Genomic DNA, 18,237 nt, shown 5'->3' with positions numbered 1-18,237 from the left:
AGGCATTGTTTCACATAGGAGATAAAGAGAGAAAAGGAGAGGGAAAGTCTCAAAGGTAGAGGAAGGAAGAGGAACGGACAGACAGGGTCCTAAGCCTGAGATTATGGCACAACTTTCAAGAGCAATACTGACCTGAATGCCGGCATTTGGCATGAACTTGAAGCAAAGCCAGGGTGGGAAAGAGCTCCTGGCATGTCTCACACTCATGGAACTTAATGTCTGTGAAGGAGATGAGAAAATAAGAATTAGGATGCAGAGAAGGGCACCTAGCAGTCCAGAGTAGGGAGACCTGAGACCTGCCCAGAATCCTCCCACAAAACCAGGTGAGGATGCTACTGCTTACAGGAGGAGTGATTGGACAGATGTGGCTTTTCCCAGTCAGTCTCCTGGACTGGTGGCCCACCCTCACCTGCATGTTCTGTCTTCACATGCTTCTTGTGGGCAGCTGTGCTGGCAAAGGTTTTGTCACAGGAACCGCATGGCAGAGAAGTGAACTTGGAAGAGCGGTGGTTCTGAGCAGCGAACACATCGGGGTGGTGGGTCCGGTTGTGATACCACAAACCAGACAATTGCTGTGAATAAGTGAAGGAACGTTTGGTCTCAAAACATATTAGGAGGAAAGGGTCCCAATGGAAGGGCATGCTTTTCTTAGCAAGTTCAATAGTGCCAAAGAGCCCACTATTCTCCCCAGTGAGTCAGAGGGAAGAGCTGGAGCTAGAGGTGAGGCTCCCAAGTCTAATCACAGAATGGGATGTCCTGCCCAGCTCCCACCCAAGTTTCCTAAGCAGCACTTTAAGCCCTCATAGCCTGCCCACTTTAACAAAGACCAGGCTGAGCATTTAAAGTGAAAAGTCTTAATTCAGACGAATGTGCTATTTTACTTGGTTAATAGCCAGTCCTATCAAAAAAAGACAAACTCACAACTAAGCTCTACCTCCTCAGGAGTTATTTTCCCCATACTATCTGTTCTAAATTATTTGAAATTCCTTATAATCAAATTTAGCCTCAGGCACTCAGCCTGGGCAAGTTGCTCAACCCGTTTTCCTCAGTTTCCTCTTTTGTAAAATGGGGATAATAACAATACCCAACCTGAAGGGTTGTTGTGAGGATCAAATGAGATAATTGCTGTGAAAGCACTCAGCACATTTCTGCCATACAGGAGGTGCTTTATCAATGTTTATTCCCTTCCCTTCCCATGTCCTGACATTGAACTTGGCCTGAGTCTGAAGGCATCAAGACTCTCTCCCTCCCTCAGTCTCAAAACTTCAACTATATTCTGCAGAACATCCACAATTAAAGGAGAACGCATTTATGTCATTGTTATTTCATAATGAGGAAGCCTGGCTGAATTCTGAGACACAGGGGAGGAGCAGAACAGCCTGATTTTCTGACTATTAATCCGTCTGTTCCCCTGTCCTGGGCCCATTCTCCTTAAGGGATATGGGTAGCTCTAACTAAGCCAGTGCCCATAACTGAGTCTGGGCCTCTGGGAGGGTGCAGATGGAACTCATTCCCAGGGGCCAGAAGAGGGGCTCTTACCTGGTAGGCTTTGTCACATACACCACAGCTAAAAGGCTTCCCTCCGACATGAGTCACCATGTGTCGTTCTAGCAGGGATGGGGCGCTGAAGATTTTCCCACACGTTGGGCAAGGATGGTATTCCTTTGAATGGACCTCATGAATGTGATTTCGGTGATCTTGTAGGGTGGGGAAACTCATCCTACATTTCTTGCAATCATAGGGATCATCTATATCTGATGCCATAGAACAAGTAGTAGAGAAGGAATGCAGAAATAGTGGGTGAAAAGAAGAAAAGTCAGAGGCACGGGGCAGTAAGAAAGCAGAAAGACAACTTATAGGAAGCCATGTCACTGCTAATGCCTTTTCATGCATTAGGGATTACATAGCAAGTTCAGAGGTCACCATACCAATTTCCCCTACCTCCAAGCAGGACAAGACGAAACCAAGTCTTCCCGCAGAGATAATCAAACACTTCCACTCTTTCAAAGATGACTCCCAAAGGGGTTACTTACCACATCCTCCTGGAAGGGCCTGTTCTAATGCCCAACAACTCTCCTGGCATGAAACAGTTGATCTAATTTCCTTCTGTAGCTGTTCGATTCTTGTTCCTCCCATTTAATCTGACTATGGCTTCCCAAGTTGCTGACCCTTCTGGTTGGCCCTGCCCCCCTAGGCCTCCAAGTCCAGAATCTTTCTTTGTCACCTGTGCCAAAAAGCTGAAACTCCATTCTGGGCTACCAAAGCTCTCTCCCAGTCAGACTCACATTCTCATTGTGTGAGTGCCGGTATTCCCTCTGACTCTCTAAGCCCATAGCCTTGAGAAAGCTTCCCTGACTAGGAGAAGAAAACATACAGAATTTGCTACCACAGCTAACCTGACAAAGGTGTCTTTCCCTCAGTTTTTGTAGGGAATTAATACTCAAATCAATCAATCAAAAAGCATTTACTAAGCACTTACTTTGTACCAAGCAGTGTGCCTGATTTTTGGAAATAAAGAAATGCATCTCCATAGCATTAACTATGCATTCAGGAGGCATTTTAAAACAACTCTTCAAAAAAACATATGGTGCAATGGGTAGAGTACCACTGGTCTTATAGTTAGAAGTATGGGTTTGAGGTCCAGCTTTGACACCTAAAAACTGCATGGTCCTGGGAAAGTCTCATACCTTCTCAGAACCTAGGTTTCTTCATCTGTAAAATGGGAATATGAGTCCTCCCAGGGTGGTTGCAAAAAGCCTTTATAACCCTTAGAACACTTGGGAAATATCAGACTTAGAGATAACCATAAACCATCTTTGCTGCTTCTCTCTTTTGTCTTTCCTCGCTCACAGTATTAAAAACAAAAATAACCAAAAACCTAAACTCTTACCTTCCTGTCTTAATATCAGTTCTAAGGCAGAAGAGCAGCAAGGGCTAGGCTATGTAACTTGCCCAGGGTCACACATCTAGGAAGTGTGTGAGGTCAGATTTGAACCCAAGTCCTTCTGATTCCAGGCCTGGCACTCTCCACTATGCTCCTTAACTGGCCCTGGTCAGAGCATTTTGCCTGGAACCCTCCTTTGCTCTATCCCATAGTTATCTGTCTATTTTTCCTTCCTCTTGCTAGACACCTAGTTTCTTGAGAGGAGGGCCTAAGTTGCATCTACTGTTTACAGTAAGCAGAACTTTGCATAAAGTAGGCCTTTCGTAAGCATCTGCTGACAATGAATGACTAAGGTAGGCTTTCCTTTCTAAAAAAAAAGGAAGCAATATGAGTTCTTTCCCTTTTTTACAGTGAATGAAATATAGAAGAGTTTGGTGGCACCTTTCTCTAGTACAATCCTCCTTCTTAGAAGGTTACCTTTGGGTTCCAAAGACTATGTGAGGAGTGTGTCAGCTCCCACAAGTTTCACCATGTTAGCCATTAGGCTTGCGGACACACTTGTAGCATTCTGAGGCCCAATGTGGAAAGGTTTATCACAATATGATGGTCATTAGAAGATAAATATTTTTGGCCACAGCAGCTCAAAGTGACTGGAGGGTTAACATTATAGACAGGTGGAAGAAATGCCCACACCAATGAAACCATAGATCTTCTCAAGTAAAAGGATGGGATATCAAACTATTATAACAGGCTATTATCATGTACTGAAAATATTGTGCTTTTTTGCAATGAGATAATAAACCCCTTAAGCTTGTCCTGTTAACTCTGTACTTCTCATACAGCCTGGCAGAGCCCTTAACATAGAGCATCTGGGAATGGACTGAAATCCAATGTTTGAAGCAGTCATTATCATAACAAATTTATGTGTGTGGAGTGGAGAAATCAGCCTTGTTCTGACTAAGAACTACCGCACTGGAAGTAACAAATCCAAGTATTAAAGAGGCCAACTGAGGCTTGGAAAAAACTTTCTACCAGTTCAAGCTCTCCTCAAAGGGTTGCATAGGTAGGGGGTGAGTTTGTGTCTTACTCATAGATCTGTCTTTCAATGTTTGCAGCTGAGATGAAGGCCTGAATGGAAGCTACCCTTGAGATAAAGCAATTGCTTCTTCTCCCATGCAATCTGTGAGTTAAGGGAGCATCAGACTCCAGGGTGAGTACTCCTATCTCTCTCAGGTGAGGTTAAGGCCCATCCCCACCCTCTCATCCTGAGATCCTGGTCCACATTTTTCGATCAATGTCTCACAGAGGATTAATTTACCCACTTCCCTAGAGGACTCCCTTTGGTTCTCCATTTATACTCTGCTCAGGTCTATACCAGGCCAGCAGTGAGATCAGCTGTTCTCTGGCTGAGCCATCTCCTTCTCCGATTGTTTATGTCCTGGATAATGATTCTTTTGCGATTTCTTCAACTTAAGTCATCACTGATAATATGGTGTACACAACATATACTTATCCTATGCCCAGAGCAAATGTACAATAATGGTATACAAGAAAAGTTATTATTATACCTCATGGCCAATAGTTTTTATTCAGTCATTTCAGTTGTGTCTGACTCTTCATGACCCTATTTTGGGTTTTCTGGGCAAAGATACTGGAGTGGTTTGCCATTTACTTCTCCAGCTCATTTTATAGATGAGGAAACTGAGGCAAACAGGGTTTAAGTGACTTGTTCAGGGTCACAAGGTTAGTAAGTATCTGAGGCCAGACTTGAACTTAGATCTTCCCAACTCCAGGCCCAATGCTCTATCTACTGCATCACCTAACAGTCCTCAGTTCACTGATTACTAAATTAGCTGGGGTTTCTGAGAAGATATAGAATGTTTCCTTCAAAAAATATTGGTATCTAGGTCAACTAACAACAACAGTTGCTATTTATATAATACCTTGCTCATTGAAAGGAAGTACTACAGAGATTATTATTATAATTATTATTATTCTTTAAAAGATGTGGAAACTTAGGCTGAAGTGAGGTGCTTTGTCGATGGGCACATTGCTATTAAATGTTAAGTGTGATTTGAACTAGGGTTTTCCCCGACTCTCTGAGGCCAAACCTTTTCCTCACTCCATGCTTGAGCTGTCAGACATAGAATTAGCCTCATTCTCTAGATATAAGTATTCTGAGCCCTTTGATTTTATCTGTCATGTGCAGTTGAACCCTGAGCTTCTCTTAGGAGAAGAGAAGACAGACAGAGATGTGGCCAGCTTCCCTAGGACCCTGCCAAGGCTGGACACCACTTACATACTTACTGTGAAAGGTTCGCAGGTGGATGGAGAGGCCATTGGCCTGTCGGAAGCCTTTGCCACACTCTCGGCACACATATGGCTTATCTCCAGTGTGAGTCCTCACGTGCCGGGACAGTTCAATCGACTGGGCAAACACAGCATCACAGTACTGACAAGCATACATCTTTCCTGAAAGCAATAGGCTGATGTTACAATCATGATGAAACCCAATATTTAGTGAGTCCCATTATTGGGTAATGAGAACACAGAGATGAAACTGAAAGCTAACCTGGGACCACCTAGCACTGGTCACAAGCAAGAACACCTAAATGTCGAAAAAATCCCAGGAGATGGCAACTTACAATCTAAGCCTCATACACAGACAAGGTAAATATATAGGATCTGCCTACTTTGATAGGCCTGATAAATTAAAGCTAAGAGACCAGCCCCATAATATAATCTAGAGGTTAGCTACCATTAATAAGCACAGTTGCAGGGGGCATAAAATAGGTGAGATCTCACTTTTTAAAAAATACAACACAATAGAAAACATTGGAGGGATCAACCAAGTACTATTATTGCACCCTCCAAGCATTAGGATGTAGTAAAACCTAAATCTATTATAGCTGGAAGGGATCTCAGGGCACAGCCCAACAGAAAGAGCAAGAACCCTAGAAAGCATTCAAGTCCACTTCTTCCCAAAGATCATCCAGCTGTCTTGTGGCAGAGGTAGGATTAGAACAAAATGAAGGCTGCATTTAAGGATAATCTTGTTTAAGGGTGACAAATACTAAACTAGAATCTTGGCAAGAACACTTTTAGCGTCTTTTGCAAATTCATTACCCAATTTAGGGGTAGTTAGGTGGCTCAGTGGATTAAGACGAAGGCCTAGAGACAGGAAGTCGTAGATCCAAAGCTGGTCTTAGACAATTCCTACCTGTATGACCCTGGGTAAGTCACTTAACCCCCAATGCCTAACCCTTCCATCTTGCAACCACTACCTAGTAAAGGTTTAAAAGACAATCACTGACAAAGCTCAAATTATTGTTAAGAAAAAGAAATTGCATATAAAAGTTCTCAGAGAAAATAGTATATTATTGAGATGCTAGATTAACAAAAGAATAAAGATGGAAAGGGTGTCATTACACAGATAAACACTGCCTGGATTATTGCAAATTGTAGCAGTAAATCACAACTACCCACAGCAATTCTGAAACATAGTATAAAATACTGTAAAAATTAGATTATTTAATTTTCATATGCTTCCTAACTAGCCCCCTCAGCCCTACCCTTTCACCCACATATGTGTACATTCTCATTTATCCAACCATGTGCCAAGGAGTTATCATTATTAAGACCAAAGAATAGTAGAGCTAGAAGGTATTTTTTAGAGGCCACCTCATTCTAATCACAGCTTGCCACTTATGGCCTAGCTAGGGAATCTTGAGCAAATCACTTTATTTCTCCAGCCCTCAGTTTCTTCAGCTGCAAAAGAAGTGGACTAAGCTATGTGATCTCAAAGGTGCCTTTCATCTCTCCATCCTATGATGAACTACTTCATTTTGCAGCTAATGAAACAAAGGTGCTAAAAGGGAACATGATTTGCCCACAGTAGCTCATTGTAGCTCAGTTCTGCAGCAATCAGGCTGGGCTTGGGCTCCAGGCTCAAGGTCTTTCCATAGGAGAAGGCTTTACCTTCAGCATGCTTCTTCTTGGTGTGATAAGCCAGGGCAGAGGCCTGTGTGAATGTCATGAGGCAATGCTTGCACATGAAAGGGCGATCCCCAGTGTGAAGGCGGAGATGGTTCTTCAGAGTTGAATTAGCTGCAAATTTGGCCCCACATTCTTCACATGAAAAAGGCTTCTCATCAAAATGTTCTGTCAGCTTGTGGTACTGCATTCCTAGGGGGAAAATGTCAAGGACCAAGAGATCAAGGTCATGAGTCACAAGCAAAAGAATCCTGTAAACCTGCCCCCAGCCAAAACAATGCTGACGACCACAGGGCTTTAGACCTATGGGAGCTACTGCTCTCTACCTTCCAACTAGCATTGCCAAAGTCACTTCCTGAGCCCCCCAGACTGTGTCTCCCACTGGAAACTGGCTGCCCCAAGTTCTATAGCCACAACTCTCCCGCTTCCCTGTTCCCTTGGCTTCTCTGTTCACCAGAACACCCAAGGCATGCGAGGCTGCTGCCAAACTGAGAGTTGGAGCTCAGGCAGGCCCATGCAGGTCATGCTCCCAAAGTCCAAAGTTCTCTACTGTCTCTTGTTTAGAACCTAATGCCCTTCCCAGTGTGGCTCTAACCTCCCTTTCCCAAGCCCTAGCACATGAAATCCCTTCCTGGTGCCATGCAGCCAAGTGGTTTCACTCACTCTTCCTGTCCCAATCCCCAGGCTTGGCCAGATGAAGCCTCTCACCATCATCATAGCTCAGAATCCCCGGCTTCCTTCAAAGCTAGGCTCCCTGCTGCCTTCTACACAAGATCTTTCTTGATTTCCACACCCACTCCTTCTAACTAAGAATACTTTTTATACATTTTGTACATATTTCTCTATCAGAAGCAGAATGGTACAGTAGAGAAAGAGTGGGCCTCAAGACATGAGGTCAAGCCTGACCTCTGACACAAATCAGTGATGGAACTTTGGGTAAGTCCTTTAACTTAGACTCTCCAAACTAGAGAGTACATTGGTGCTGGCAAGGCTTTAGGGGATACTGTTCCCCAATGGATCCTGGGCCCACTCCCTCTTTCTATTTCACTTCCTACTGTCTGTGTCTCCCACCCCCCATATCTCACTCTGAGGTCAGCTCCCAGAGTTCAAGTGCTGCTTTCATTTTTATAGTTTCAGTGCTAATCTTTGCTTTATGGAAGCTGGATACCACAGTGGCTAGTGAAGGACCTAAAGTCACACAGATCCAAGTTTGAATCCAGCCTGACACTTCTCAGCTTGGTTTCCTCAAGTATCAAGTAGAAATATCCACAACAATTCCCTCCCAAGCTTTTATCAGAAGGATGGAATGAGATGATCTATGCAAAGTACTATAGAAAGGATAGCTTTTACTACAATAGCTACTATACTCTCCACTGCCTTGAATAATGGCATGGCAGCTGCTTAAAAATAACAAAAGCTTATTACTGAAAGAATATCAATCTTTTTAGGGAAGGGTCTGTCAATTCATTCATAGACAGACCTCCAGGTATGGGAACTCCTTGTACAAAAGCAGATGTGAGGTCCTAGGGAGCCCAAGTCCCACAGAGGGGAGATGACTCGCCTAGGCTCCCTGAGCTAGTAGCTGTCCGAGAGGAGATTGGTCTTAGGTCTCACGAGTCTCACACTTTATCCTGACCCCACCCTGCCTTGAAGGATACACCATAAACAACAAGAAGGCCATGGGATGAGTGGCAGCTAGCAGAAAGAAGCTAACATGTGCATGGCCTCAGCCCTCCCTGAAGGTGTCCAGTGTTCTGCACCTCAGAGACAAGACCCTGATCTCTTGGGAGATTTGGGGTGGGGGGAAGTAGGCTGCTTTCTCTTCCCCATTCCATAGGGCTGACTCTACCAGAGGCATGAGCAAATTCTCTCCCACAGATGTCACAGGTCACTGGAAGCCTTCTCTTCTTCTTCTTTGGGGTACCCGATGCTCTGGTCCCAGCATGGGCCTCCTGCAGGTGTTTCTCCAGCTCTTTCTTGGAGGCCTTCATCTGGCCACATTCCCTGCAGGGAACCTGCTTCCCCTGGGCCGCTCGACAGCGCTTCACATGCACCTTGAGGCGGCAGTAAAAATGAAAACTCTTGTCACAGGCTGTGCAGACGAAGTTCTTCTTGGGGGAGAGAGTGGCGCCGCTCTCCAGCTCCTCCTCCTCCTTCTCCTTCTCAATACCTTCCCCAGGGCCAGCAGGACTCCCGGCCAAGGCCTCCCCCTGCCCTTCCAGCACCTTCCACCGTTCAGGGCTGCCCTCCTCCTTCTCCTGAACAAGGAGACCTACATAAGAGAAAATGGCCATGGTTGGGAGGACATACCTGTTTTCTTTCTGACTTTTAAAAATTCCCATGACTTATTAGGGGAAAGCAGAGACCACTTGGTTTCTAATAAACATGAATTGCATCCTTTTAGATCTATGCCCCAAGCCTCCCTTTGGTATCAGGAGCATGTAAAAACAAGTCAATAATTTTGGGAAACAATTATCTCTGGGATGGCAGTTCCTGTATCCAGTATCCAGTGAGGACTCAAGCTGTCACTGGGGCTGGGAAAGTCCCTGTCTGTGCTCTCTTACCCAGGCTCCCCAGCTCTTGCAGGACCACCTGCAGGCTCGGAAAGACCTCATGAATGCTGCAGAGAAGACGGCATATCTCCATGGTGGAGAGTGACTTTTCCCGGGCTCTGCTGAGAGCTGCTTTCAGGGAGGCTTCAGGGCTGGCTGGCTCACAGGAAACAGTCAGAATCTAAATGAGCACCAAGGGACAGAAGTTCTTGGTGAACATCGATGGATTTTGTCCTCTGGTTTCAATTTGGTTTCTATTGTCTCTTAGGAAGACAGGACTTATCTCAGTGTAGGCTAAGTTCCATATGATTAGCATAGTAGAGTCCTCTGTGTCTTTCTGAAGGGTTGGGGAAAAAGGAGACCAATGACAGAAAAGGGTAGGAATCGTAGTCTTGTGTGCTTGGAAGTAAACAAGCAAACATGAACAGTCTCTAGGAGAAAACATTCCTTGGACAGGGAGCCCTAAGGACACTGATTTTTCCTCTAAACACCAGGCTCTGATAATGGCTGCTCCTGCCCAGATCGAGAGACTTTTCTCAGTGGTATTAGGTTGTAAATCCATATGACTGGTGGCTGCACATTTTAAGCCACTTAATGAAGAAAAATGTATTGGTTTAAACATTATTAGAAGATGCAGAGAATGTTTAAGAAGCCAAAAATATTATTTCAAAGCCTCCCTGTTTCAGATATTAAGGCTTGGAGTAAAAAGAGCTAGGCTAGTGTGCTCAGAAAAGCAGAGTAAACCACTCGCAGATGGCCAAACGGAATTTTCATTTGGGAAGATATTTTATTTCTGCTTTATTCAAGTCTGCCTAAATAGACCTGATGTCCCTGGAGACAGGCATCCACATTCCATTTCTGGGTCTCTGGGAAGGCCTTCCATTCAGGACATATGTGGTCCTGGGCTGGACACCCATGAAGTACTCCTTCCCCACCTGGTTTTTCTGGGAGGCTGGCCATGTTGTGGCTGGCACTGCATGCCATCCCATACGGGCATCAAACATCTGCTCCTTCTATGGCTAACCTAGCTTTTACTAGAAGCCAGAAAAGAGCATGTCATTTGCCTAAGATAATACATACCAACTTCACACTTCTTCTGTTGAAAGGAGCTGGCTGCTTAGAGCAAGCTAAGGCCCAGCCCGCCTTTCCTTTTCCAGTACTCAGCAGTGCAGCTGGTTTGGGGCTCCCTTTGTTCTCCAGCCCCCCTTTACCTCTTTCACAGCCTCTGCCAGTTTCTCCTCTCCTGGAGTGAAGCACTTTAGCTCAGCTCGTGGCTGAATAGCCTCTGTGATTAGCTTGCTATGTCTCAAGATGATTTCTATAGTAGCACTTTCTGGGGTGGCCACTAAAGAAAGTAAAGGGGATTAAGAAAATCAATAGCAGAACCATGAACACCGTATTTACCCTTCACCTTTTCTAAAATCTACTCTTCACACTGAGAACAAGCCTCTGTCTCCTGCCTCAAATGTGACAAACTGAACCAATCAAGAGAATAACAGAGAACTTCAGTTTATGGGGGGGGGAGGGGGGGAAACACTAACTAGGTATTAAAACTTTAACAAGTGACTGTCCTTGAACCATTCTCCTCTAACCCATTTCTCTATTCAAGTTGCAGGTGTCCAGATGCCAACCTGAAGGGGGTCATTCTCCTTCCCAAGAACCTTCGTTGGCAGGATTCTCCAGTACAGGACAATGGGGCAGCAGAACTTGGGGTAATTACCTGCTTGGAAGAAATAGTCAGCCCCAGGCTCCTTGTGCATTTCCTCCATGAGCACGTTCAATGGACATGCCTCAGCAGTCTGTGCTCCCAGCAGAACCTTCCAAATGGCCCTTCCTGACAAAGCCTGTCCTTCCAGGACTGCAGAGACCAGAGGACTAAAACCACCACGACTGCCATCACCTTTCACGAGCTGTTCCATGGCCTTCAAAAACAGGCACCAAGCACACACAAATCAGGGCTGTTTCTATCCAGTAATGGACTCGATTCCAGTGAATCTGACAAGCACGGATTAGGTACTGACTTTTTTAACCCTCCACCTTCTTAGAATTGATACTAAGTGATTGGTTCCAAGGCAGGCAGAGCAATAAACAAGGCTAGGCAATCTGATGTAAGGGACTTGCCCAAGGTCACACAGCTAGGAAGTATCTGAGGACAGATTTGAACCCAGGACCTCTTGACTCCAGTCCTGATTCTCCAAATGTCAGCTATTTTCACAGGACTGTGCTAAGTGCAGGGACACCAGGGCAAAACAACAGTAACATAGTCCTTGTCTTTAAGGAGTGGACATCCTACTAGGGAGACACAACACATGAGCAACAAAGAGATCATGTGAGCAGGGGAGAGAGTTCTGAGGAGAAGATGGTCCAAATGGGGCCTAGCAAGAAGCCAGGGAGTCTAAGGGCAGAAGTGAAGGGAGAGAGCATGCTCTATCTACTAGTCCCATGGCAAGGAAATTTCTCAGCAGTGGGATATAAAGGCAAAAGGCAGCTGTGGAAAGAGGGTGTCTGCTGCTTCTTGTCTTCCCTACACCCCTTTCCTTGATGGCTACTGGGCATTTGTGTGACCTTGAGCAAGCTATTCCCTTTCTCCAGGCCTCAGTTTTTTCATCTGAAAAATGATGTGGCTAGAATAAAAGACAGCTCTTAACCCTGCTTTGTGTCATGGATCCTCCCTTTGGGAGTCTGACTAGTTTGTCTTATGGACCCTTCTCAGAATAAGGTTTTTAAATGAATAAAAAAAAATCCACCAGATTACAAAGGAAGCCAGTTAAGACTGAAATGTAGCTATCAAAATATTTTTTAAAACAAGTTCTGAGTCCCTGGATTAGGTGATTTCTAACCAGTCAGAGTGAGCTGATGACGTTCCATGCAACAGCACTGCAGAGCCCCCACATTCAATTGAGTGCATGCCTGAATTGCCTATGGAGGAGGGGAACCTCACTCCTCTTGATCTCCATGAACATGGGGGCTCGGCATGATCTCCTGTGGGATTTCCCTTAGAGCCAAACAGTGCTCTGCACACAGTAGGTGTGCAATAAATATGGCTGTCTTTGTATTTTGCTGCATCTATGATTCAATAGCTTGGGTTCAAACAGCAGATCTTGGTAAATCCAGGTAAGTCACCTCACCTCTCTAGAACTCAAATTCTTCATCTATAAAAATAGAGGCTTAGCCTAACCAGTAGCTTTTAACCTCGACTGCATCATGGACTCCCTTTGGCAAGCTAGTGAAGCCCATGGACCCTGTTCTCACAGTGTTTGTTAACCTATATTCATAAATGAAGAAAATGCCAAATTTCATTTAAAGGTTAGTTTAGTAACCCAGTAGAATTACACATCAGCTGTGGGACAGGGGTGGGAAGAGGGTAGGGAAAGAACATGAATCATGTAACCATGGAAAAATTTTCTTAATTAATCTATAAAAAAGATTAGTAAAAAAAAAAGTTAGTGAAAATATATGTAATTTTATTCCCCCCATCCAAGTTCATGGGCTCCTTAAGAGGATCTATTAACTCCAAGTTAAGAACCTCCTCCTCATCACTGTGAAAACCTCTATCATCCTCCTAGGCTGAGTTTGGAGTCAGAAGACCCGAGTTCAAATCTAGTTTCAGACCCTTATGAGCAATGTGACCCTTGGCAAGTCACTTAACCTGTTTGCCTCAGTTTCTTCAACTATAAAATAGAGATAATAACAGGTCTACTTCTCAGAGTTGTTGAAATTGTTGATGAAATGAGATATTTTTAAATATGTTCATAGAGGCAGCTAGGTAGCGCAGTGGATAGAATGCCAGACCCGGAGTTGGGAGGACTTGGATTTGGGTTCAAATTCAGCCTCAGACACCTCCCAACTGTGTAACTCTGGGCAAGTCAGTTAACCCCTATTTGCCTAGCTCTTGCCCTTCTGTCTTAGAGTTGTTACTAAGGCAGAAAGTGAGGGCTGAAAACAAAAGGGCTTTGCCCAGTGCCTGGCATGATGTAGGGGCTACATCAATGCTTGTTCCCTTCCCTTCCCTCCTCATTCCCTGATTTGGAGATTCAGAATTCTCCTCCATAGCTTTCCTCCTGTAACCTTTACTGTAAAAAGTCAGTAAACATTTATTAGGCACCTACTATGTGCAGGCACTGTGCAGGGTTCTTGCTGCTGTATACTGAGTCTTCATGCCTTTGCATAGCTCCTGCCTGGAATGTTCTCTCTGTCTCCTTACCGTTCAGCTTCCTGGTTTTCTTCAAGTTCTAATCATTATCGGCTCAAATGCCAACTTGTGCTGGAGGCCTCACTGCCAGTGCCTTCTGAGATCATCTCCCATTTACACTCTCACTATCTTGCGTGTACCTCGTCGTTTGAACGCTGTCTCCCCCACTGGAACATGAACCCTTTGAGGGTTGGTATCACCCTTTCTTTGATTCCACAGTGATTAGAGTTCTGCCTGACACACAGTAGGTACTTAATCAATGCCTGTTGAAGATAATAATGATCTCAGAGCAAACTTGAACACAGATACGTACCGCCCCACCCCACACCTTACCTCTCTTTCTCCAGGAGTTAAACTGTTTGCAGATGAGATCACCTTTAGCAACATCTCATCGTCAGTGAAAATTTCAGAGAGGTTTTCATGGTACCGTCTCAAGAGCTCAGTCCCATAATCATCAGGGCTTGGTAGGACTGTAAGGATATTATCAAAACAATAATGTTTGATGCAACATGACCTCCTTAAGGGTTTCTCCTGCAGAGACTGAGGGGGATTACAAATGAGAAGAGGGAGAGGGAGTCAATGCAAAAGCTTCATGAACATCTTCAGAGCTGGATTCAACTCCCATTTTGGGACAGTAAAAGCATATTAGTGATCTTGGCCAAATCTCCTCGGGACAGTGTTTCTCCAACGTCTACAGGGCTTCCGAGCCCAATAATAAGTGCTCAATGCATATGCTGTGCTTTTTTCACAACAACCCACAAAGGAGGTAGGGCCAGGATGAGGAACACCTCCCACCTCCCACTTTAACAGAGAAAGAAAATGAGACAAAGATTAAATGACTTCTGAATGCTACCATAATTAGTGATAGAGATTCGAAGCTGGGTTTGCTAATGCCGAGTCCACAGCTATTATCCCACACTGCCTTTCACAGAGTAGCTAACACTTTAAAAGCAGGTTCCTTCCTGACAGTTACACCTTAGAGGAGTGAAGTTTTAAAGCTGACACAGGCCTAGTCTGTTATGCTACTAATTTAAATTGTCTTGTTGTTCCTGAACTCTCAAGAGCTCTGTTTGGCCAGAATTGGGAAAAAAAAAATAAGATAAAGGAAAAACATGTTAAACTCAAATTTATGTCTTTAAAATTGCCCATTCATAGATCTAAATATTTATAAAAGTTTAAATAGACTGAACTATTCTGGATTGAGAACCAGGATTAGTTTTATTTCAAAAGTACAAGTATTTTTCCTGTGAAATTCCTGAAGGTAGCCAAACTAGGAATATAGATTTCGAAGTCATATTATTGTATCAAGGTTATCTCCAAAGGAGAATAAAAAGAGCAAGGACTACTTGGATTTGGCCTCTACTGCCACCATGGAGTAGATGTGGGCCTTGAGCAACTAAGTCATTTATCCTTGAATCTCTGAATCACTTCAAGGCCCAGCTCAAGTGCCACTTCCTCCCAGAGGCCTTTCTTGACTTTCCTTGTTACTGCTACTTCCCCTCCAAATCACTGTGCATGTATTTTGTAACTATTTGTTATGTTCTATCCCCCAGGAGAATGGAAGCTCCCTGAAGGCAGGAACTGTTTCCATTTTGTCACATTAACTCCAATGCTTAGCACTGTGTATAGAACACAGTAGGTGTTTAATACATGCTTTTTGATTGACTGCCAGAGCTACCTTGTGCTTCCATGCAGGAGGAAGAGGGAAGAAAAGGGGCCATGGTTCTGCCATGGCTGGCCCCAAATCCCATCTTTTGAGTTTGCCAGTCATGGGCCAGCATGCTCTAGAGGGGACAGCTGGCATCTCTTGGCATCTCCACCCTAAAACACACTCCATTTATTCACACACACTGAACTCTGCAGGTAGAAGATCATGAGGAAACTTGGGAGGCAAAGAGGAACTAGATGAAGGAAATTCAACTTTTTCTGGAGTTGTGTCATTTTCTAGTTTTTGGTTTTTTGAACACTTTTCAATGTCCTTCCCCTTTCTGCCCCTCCCTGGCCTATACTACACACCTCTCTCCAAAGATACTGCATGGAATATATTTGCATGTAATAGGACTCTAGCCCTAAGATTTGACTGTTAACTGAATACCTGTTGTGCTTGGCACACTTTCTTGTTTCTGTAAATTCTTTAGCAGAAGGTCCAAGTTGGGGAATGTGATCTTCACAGCCTGAAGGAGTTTAACCAAACTCTCAGCAGTCAATGTTTTCTCTTCAGTCACTTGGTGCAACAAATTTTCTATTGTCTCCTTGGGTGTTCCACCCTCGCAGCAATTCAAAATCACCTGCAGTGGCGAGCAATCAAGCAGACACCAGTCACTGGCAATGCTAAATGTATCTGACATACAACTGCAAAACCCAGCAAGGCAGCATTACAATCAAGATGCCCCAATCTTCTTTTGCCTCTCTTTAGCTGCATTTCCTTCCTCCCCTCTTTAGTTAATCCTTATAATCTCATGAAGAAAAAAACAAAAAAAAACAAAAATGACTTCTTCTAATGGAAAAGAAATAAAAGAATTTGATTATGGAAAAATCAGAGGAATTCTATAAAACATTTGAAATATAAATAGCTGAGCAAAAAAAAAAACAACTGAGGGAAAAACCTACAGCAAATCTATCCTATAAAAACCCAACATCAAAAGCTGACAAGAAACGGAAAGATATTTTAGATTAGTCTATACTGGATAATCATCAAAGGACAGGAACAGACCATTTATAAAAGTAGATACACAGAGTGCATATAAATATACCTAATGATCAAGGAAATACAAATTAAAACAACACAAAATTGGCAACAAAGCTTAACCCTGAGATCTGGGGACCTAGGGAGGCCTGTTAGATATGCTACACTGTAAATTGGTGGAATTGTTTCTGGGAAGCAATCTGATAGAATGCTGTAAAAATTAACTATGAATTATCAATGTAATAGGATGTTTCAGTGTAATCAAGACTACAAGTCACATGAGGAAATATGGAAAGGAAAGTCAACGTTGTAATGGATAGAGAGGTAAAACTGGAATTCAAGAAACTCTGTGCTTAAATCTTGCTTCTGATGTTAGTTGTGTAAAAATGGGAGGGAGAGCACCTGATATCTCTGAATATCAGGTAATTCTCTAAGACAATCTAACAAATTCTCATATTAATGAAATAACAGATTCTTGACCTATTATCACATGGAAAGACATAAAAGTTAATTTAAGAATTAAAGGGCGTAAGATTAGGAAAAAAATTGGCTTTGGCTTTTGTTGCATAAAAGAGAAAATAATCTATAAGACTATATGGTATAAAAGACAATGATTAGAAGGAAACAGAGGGAATAAGTACATTTTTATACATTTATTTTTACATTTAGGGGTTTCCAAGGTCAAGATTATTTTATATGTTGAAATTACTTTGTAAGATATATAGCTTTTAATGTATATGTAATCTGATGGATGTTTAAAGTTTTAATAAACTATTCATAAATAGTTTATTTATAAAATAATAATATATAATAATATAAAATAAACTATTAAAAAAAATTTTTTTTAACCCTTACCCCTCATCTTATTGGTTCCACAGCAGAAGAATGGTAAAGGCTACACAACAGGGGTTAAGTGACTTGCCCAGGGTCATACAGCTTCTAAGAAGTGTCTAAGACCAGATTTGAATCCAGGACCTTCCATCTCCAGCCCTGGCTCTCAAACCACAGAGCTACTTAGCTGCCCCTCATGAAATCTTATTTTTCACCCCAAGTACATTTATGTCACAAATAATGCAGTATCCTTTACAGTAGTTCTGTAGTGAGGAACTCTGTGGCACAGATTATAAAGTGAGGATGACTTTATTCTCCTGCCTCTTTTCATTTCCTTTTAATATGATATTTATGCATCGATCTATAATCCCAATATTAGTAACCTTCTCTTCTAAGTGTTGTTATTTCTTCTACATTCCTTATCTCCTATTCTCATTCCTGGAAGGAAAGATAAGGTAGTTTCTTTTTTCATAAAACAAAACAAAACAAAAAAAAACCTCTTACCTTATAACTATCAGGGTTAAATACTTGCCCAGGGTCAGACAGCTAGGAAGTATTGGAGGTCACATTTGAACCCAGCACCTCCCATCATAGTAGTTTCTTTGATCACAGGATCAGAGGACTTAGAACTCCAAAGAGAACACAGAGATCATCTAACCTACTTTCCCTCAGTTTTATAGATAAGGAAACTGAGGTCCAGAGATGGGGAGTGACTGTCAAGGGCTACAAGGCTAATAAGCAGTAGGGTCAAGGAGGCTTTGTAACTACTGGCTGATATTAATACACTAAAGATCTGGGATCCTCTCCTTAATCCTGGACTCTATGCACTTCTAAAGGTATACAAAACCATATTAGCTTTCTTAGTTTCTATATCACACTGAGTCTAGTGTCCATAGACATCTTTCAGATAAATGATTATCTAGTCAGGTTTCTCCATCTTGTATTTGGTGAAATTGATTCTTTTAACCCAAGCATAAGACTTTAAATTTAGATCTATTAAATATCTATTTAGATTTAGCCCAATGTTCTATGACTGTGGAAATGTTTTTAGATCCTGATTTAGTCATCCAAAGCATTAGCTTAACTTTTCTAGCTTTGT

The 18,237-nt window shown here is 43.0% G+C and overlaps 1 protein-coding gene across 2 annotated transcripts in view; it reads right to left on the bottom strand.

Annotated features, from left to right (window-relative positions):
- The window catches only part of ZBTB40 (zinc finger and BTB domain containing 40), a 46,017-nt gene that overhangs the window by 7,726 nt on the left and 20,054 nt on the right, over positions 1 to 18,237 (bottom strand). For both annotated transcript variants that reach the window (XM_044671314.1, XM_044671315.1), the window contains 11 exons: positions 15,717 to 15,909; positions 13,955 to 14,091; positions 11,150 to 11,351; positions 10,641 to 10,774; positions 9,442 to 9,610; positions 8,727 to 9,149; positions 6,863 to 7,069; positions 5,192 to 5,356; positions 1,540 to 1,754; positions 410 to 572; positions 133 to 219 (listed from right to left, as the gene is read on the bottom strand). In XM_044671314.1, the coding sequence (XP_044527249.1) occupies positions 133 to 219; positions 410 to 572; positions 1,540 to 1,754; positions 5,192 to 5,356; positions 6,863 to 7,069; positions 8,727 to 9,149; positions 9,442 to 9,610; positions 10,641 to 10,774; positions 11,150 to 11,351; positions 13,955 to 14,091; positions 15,717 to 15,909 (2,095 nt within the window). The remainder of the gene's footprint in view (positions 1 to 132; positions 220 to 409; positions 573 to 1,539; positions 1,755 to 5,191; positions 5,357 to 6,862; positions 7,070 to 8,726; positions 9,150 to 9,441; positions 9,611 to 10,640; positions 10,775 to 11,149; positions 11,352 to 13,954; positions 14,092 to 15,716; positions 15,910 to 18,237) is intronic.

This window comes from Gracilinanus agilis, chromosome 3, assembly GCF_016433145.1.
Source record: "Gracilinanus agilis isolate LMUSP501 chromosome 3, AgileGrace, whole genome shotgun sequence".
NCBI lineage: Eukaryota > Metazoa > Chordata > Mammalia > Didelphimorphia > Didelphidae > Gracilinanus > Gracilinanus agilis.
Note: the sequence above shows the minus strand (reverse complement) of the source record. Positions and strands in the feature narration are given on the sequence as shown.